Source organism: Austrofundulus limnaeus, unplaced genomic scaffold (assembly GCF_001266775.1).
Source record: "Austrofundulus limnaeus strain Quisiro unplaced genomic scaffold, Austrofundulus_limnaeus-1.0 Scaffold612, whole genome shotgun sequence".
Taxonomy (NCBI): Eukaryota; Metazoa; Chordata; class Actinopteri; order Cyprinodontiformes; family Rivulidae; genus Austrofundulus; species Austrofundulus limnaeus.
The window spans coordinates 206,165-211,411 of record NW_013953014.1 but is presented as its reverse complement, the minus strand read 5'-3'; the positions used below and the strand labels follow the sequence as shown (position 1 = coordinate 211,411).

The window sequence follows — 5,247 nt, the reverse complement described above, 5'->3', positions numbered from 1 at the left end:
GTGTGTGTGTGTGTGTGTGTGTGTGTGTGTGTAAATAACTCACCCCTGAGGAAATATAAATTGGCAGGAAAAGCCACCCCAGGAGCAAAACCATAAACATTCCCTATTTTCAACATAAAGCAACATGTTAAAAATTGTTGATACTGAAAAAAAAAACATTAATGTGATTTATTAGATTTATATTCTCTCTCTCTTACGTTCCATTCATACGCAATCGCCCCAATTCCTGCTGCTGCTCCAGATCCGGCCATTCCAATGAAGTGCCCACTGCCAATGTTACTGGCAAACAGAGAAGCTCCCACCTAAATATAGATTTAAAAATCTAGATCAGTTTTTTTCAAACAGCAGAACATCTTGATCTCATTATAATGTGTGTTTTTTTTTTCCTTTTAGTTTGATTAGGATTAAACTCTGAAAAAAATTTTAGCCTTAAAATCAGCAAAGTGTTTAGTTTTTTTTAAGGTTTTATCATATTGATGTTGACTCACTGGCCACCAGGTCATACTCTTCCCAGCCAAGAAGTATCCATCCACAGTGCTGCGCTTCGTCCTCCACATGGACTAAAAAAGTAACAGGAAATAATAGTTCACATCACAAATGATTTAAATCAGTTTCGAACAGCTTACCGTGTTAGTTAATGTTGTTTAATCATTTTGTTATTGTTCACACACAGCCTGTCTACCTGACGTTTTTCAAACTTCACTGGTTTGTCAAATTGACTTTTATGACTTAAATTTCCTAATACAGTAATTTTACAACCAGCTGCTGCGTCGTAGCCTCAGATATGTCTGTGTCCAGAAATCTGTGACTCATTTAGATCACATAGAATTCAAAAGAATCTTTTGTTCTTTATTGTTTTTGAGGAAACATTTTAAGTCATAAGTGCCAATAATCATGTATTATAGACAGACAGACAGACAGACAGACAGACAGACAGACAGACAGACAGACAGACAGACAGACAGACAGATAGATAGATAAAAAAAAATAAAATCTCAGTTAAGCAAAGTTGCTTTTTTATTTTATTTTTGGTAAATAAAATACAGCGGGTAAAATAAGTATTGAACACGTCAACATTTTTCTCAGTAAATATATTGCTAGAGGTGCTAATGACATGAAATTTTCACCAGATGTCGGTAACAACCCAAGTGATCCATACATACAAAGAAATCAAACCATAAATGTCCAGAAATGAAGTTATTTGTAATAATGTGGAATGGCACAGGGAAAAAGTATTGAACACATGAAGAAAGGGAGGTGTAAAAAGGCATGGAAAGCCAAGACACCAGCTGAACTCTCTCAGTAATTAGAAAGCAAGCCTGCCCCTTGTCAGTGCAAGTTAATATCTGCTGGTTCAGTCCCAAATGATGGCCAGGTATCACACAAGAACCATCTGAYGATGGGTAAAAGTAAAGAGCTCTCTCAAGACCTTCACAACCTTATTGTTGCAAAGCATAATGATGGCATCGGTTACAGAAGAATGTCTAAACTTCTGAAGGTTCCAGTGAGCACTGTTGGGACCATAATTCAGAAGTGAAAAGAACATCATTTCACCATAAACTGACGCCGACCAGGTGCTCCTCGCAAGACTTCTGACAGAGGAGTGAAAAGAATTATCAGAAGAGTTGTCCAAGAGCCAAGGACCACTTGTGGAGAGCTTCAGAAAGACCTGGAATCAGCAGGTACGATTGTTTCAAAGAAAACAATAAGTAATGCACTGAACCACCATGGCCTGTATGCACGCTCACCACGCAAGACTCCACTGCTGAAGAAACAGCATGTTGAAGCTCCTTTAAAGTTTGCTGCACAACATTTAAACAATCCTGTGAAATACTGGGAGAATATAATCTGGTCAGATGAGACCAACATTGAACTGTTTGGATGCCAGAATACACATCATGTTTGGAGGTCGAATGGCACTGCACATCAGCYCAAAAACACCATACCAACAGTGAAGTTTGGAGGTGGGAACATCATGGTGTGGGGCTGTTTTTCAGCATATGGTACTGGCAAACTTCAAATAATTGAAGGAAGGATGAGTGGAAAAATGTACAGAGACATTCTTGATAAAAATCTGCTTCCATCTACCAGGATGATGAAGATGAAACGTGGCTGGACATTTCAGCAAGACAATGAGCCCAAACACAAAGCCAAGGAAACTCTCAGTTGGTTTCAGAGAAAGAAACTAAAGCTGCTGGAATGGCCCAGCCAATCACCTGACCTGAATCCAATAGAAAATCTATGGAAAGAACTAAAGATCAGAGTTCATAGAAGAGGTCCACGAAACCTTCAAGATTTGAAGACTGTTTGTGTGGAAGAATGGGCCAAAATCACACCTGAGCAATGCATGCCACTAGTTTCTCCATACAGGAGGCGTCTTGAAGCTGTCATTGACAACGAAGGCTTTTGTACAAAGTATTAGATAAATTTCAGCAATTGTGTTCAATACTTTTTCCCTGTGCCATTCCACATTATTACAAATAACTTCATTTCTGGACATTTATGGTTTGATTTCTTTGTATGTATGGATCACTTGGGTTGTTACCRACATCTGGTGAAAATTTCAYGTCATTAGCACCTCTAGTAATATATTTACTGAGAAAAAGGGTGACGTGTTCAATACTTATTTTACCCACTGTGTATAAAAGAAAATGCTTTATTATACAAACCATAATTTCCTGCATCCAACCTGATAAGTTTACAACATTTTTTACATCAAAACTATTAAAATGTTGCTCATTTCTCAGTTTTTTGCACTTCTTTTTTACTTGTACTGATTTGTTTATGCAGCCTGGGTGAGAAAAAACTGATACAGATCAGTAGTTCTTAGGTAGAAAAACTAATAAATCCTGGTTAAACTCAGTTTTTCTGATATTGCTGACAACACAGACACAAAAGAACAAAAACACACTGGTGTGCAGTTTTATAACTCAGATCTCAGTTCATGCCAATGCAAAGTTAGAGTTTAAAAAGCCTACTGTTTAAATCTATAATACTGTTGTTCTTACCCAGAATCCCACAGCCAGAACCAGTAGAAAGTAGACCACCAGCACCACTATATCCACTGTGACCAGGGTGCTGCCCCCCTTAGACGGAGCCTGAGTTGGGAACAAACTGGTTGTTGCTCGATCAAAAGTCATCTGGAAACCAAAAAATAAATACATTTTCTTGTGATGGAACTACAAACAGCTGAGTTCAATGAAAAATATCCAAATATTAAAAAATTACCACCATTTTTTGGTTATATTTAGTGCTGCAAGACCGAAACCAGAGTGTTACTGAGACTAATACCTATGGCTGGACTGAGCCAAGACAAAGACCAGAAAAAAATTAAATAAAAAATTAAAAGCAGTGCCCTAAAAAACATACACAGGGTTCCCACACCTTGGTCAACGTCAAGTTCAAGGACCTTTCAAGGACTTTCCAGAACCAATTTCCTCAAATTCAAGAACCACGCGCAATGGTAATTACCTACTGCTTCTGCAGAATGTTACAGGTTTAATATCATGTAAATTCAATGAAAAACTGAACAACATAAAGTTTTTGAGTCAGAATCAATGAAATAATGTGTATTAAATGTATACCCTACATTCGTATCTACAATACATGGACATGTAATTATGTCCTGGGAAGTTTGGCAGCTCAGTTTGTGAGGAGGACATGTCCAGACGCTCAATGAGGAAAGGAGGAGCTGTGGTGCTCTCACCTGGGATCAGAAAGAACGACCCACCATACTCTGCTCTGACTGGGTAAAACTATGGCTCACGTTATTTGTTGAAAGCCATGTCAGTTTACTGTAATCCTGAGTTACCCACCACAGCAAATTTAATTTTTATTTTATTACTATTATTATTTTTACAGATGATGAAAATCAGTCGTGAATAGAGAACTTCAATCCCCCCCAAAAAAACATTCAAGGACTTTCAAGGACAAGTGTAATTTTTGGCTGTTTTTAACAAACTTTCCAGGGCCTTGAAATCATTTTTTCAAATTCACAAACTTTGAAGGATTTTAAGGGTCTGTGGGAACCCTGCATACAGTACACTACACTCGGATTTACTTAACCAAGTTATGGAAAACAATTTCCACTCATTTGAGTTAAGTAAGTAAGTAAGTGTAAAACACAATTTGCAAATCGCTGTTTGCTTTCTCCTGGATGTTGTTTTACAAATACATTATGATTTATGTTAGACATTTTCTCCTGCTCCCAGATGACCAGTGCTCACTTTAAGTRCCACATGTGAGTGAAAACAATGAGTCACACTTAGATTTGAATCTGTATGTTTTACATCCGACATAAGCAAAAATGTTAACGAATAAATCGGACAATATTCTAGTAGTTAAGGGATTTTCCCACAGTTCTTGAAATAAAACCCAGAGTCCACAATGCCTGAGACCTAGACAAGACAGAGGCCCTGTCCCAATAACCATACTCCCACCCTCGTGCACTTCAAATGCGCGTTCATGTTGAAGGGTTTGAGTGCGTAGTCCCATCTCCCCATCCGCCCTTCGCCCCGCCCATTTTCGGTACTTCCGCAAAGTCTGCATTTTTGGCGGACTTCGGGAGAAGGGTCTAGCTCAGTGGAGTCCAAACTCGGTCCTCAAGGGCCAGTGTCCTGCATGTTTTAGGTGCTGCCCTGGTTCAACACAGCTGAACCTAAGGAATGCTTAATTAATGGGCCTCTGCAGACCAAACTGAGAAGGCAAATCATCTATTTGAATCAGCTGTGTTGAAGCAGAGACGAATCTAAAACTTGCAGGAGACCGGCCCTTGAGGACTGGAGTTGGACATTAGCTGCAGTCAGGTCAGCTCATTGACAGTCTTATTTCTTATTAAAAATACAGGTTTTGTGTTTTTGTTTTTTTTAACAACGTGTAGAAGTCCTACCTGAGTGGCCATCTCCATCTCTGCTCTCTGTTTGCGGTCGGGATCAAAATAAACAACATGAAATCAAGGCGCGTGTAGTTCTGAGTGCGCCTACTTACGTATTTACGGGGGCGTGTCGATCGAGTACTGCAAGCTGCCGACACGCCCCGATCGTCACGCCCCCCCCCGATCGCCACGCCCCCTGATGACGTGAGGGAAAAAACCGTGCCCCCCGCCCCAAAACACACACACACACACACACACACACACACACACACACGTTTGGAATTAAGTACACAACTTGTTAATCGCTCTCCCCAAATAAGTCCCTTGTCCTGGAAAGACATTAAATATGGAATATCAATTAAAAAATGAATATT

At 39.4% G+C, this 5,247-nt stretch overlaps 1 protein-coding gene across 1 annotated transcript in view; it reads right to left on the bottom strand.

Annotated features, from left to right (window-relative positions):
- The window catches only part of slc5a11 (solute carrier family 5 member 11), a gene marked incomplete in the record, with an annotated part of 15,470 nt that extends 10,478 nt beyond the window's left edge, over positions 1-4,992 (bottom strand). Inside the window, 5 exon segments of the mRNA XM_014027057.1 lie at positions 44-103; positions 198-302; positions 489-560; positions 3,009-3,140; positions 4,889-4,992. Coding sequence (XP_013882511.1) covers positions 44-103; positions 198-302; positions 489-560; positions 3,009-3,140; positions 4,889-4,906 — 387 coding nt within the window.
- Between the last annotated feature and the right edge of the window lie 255 nt (positions 4,993-5,247).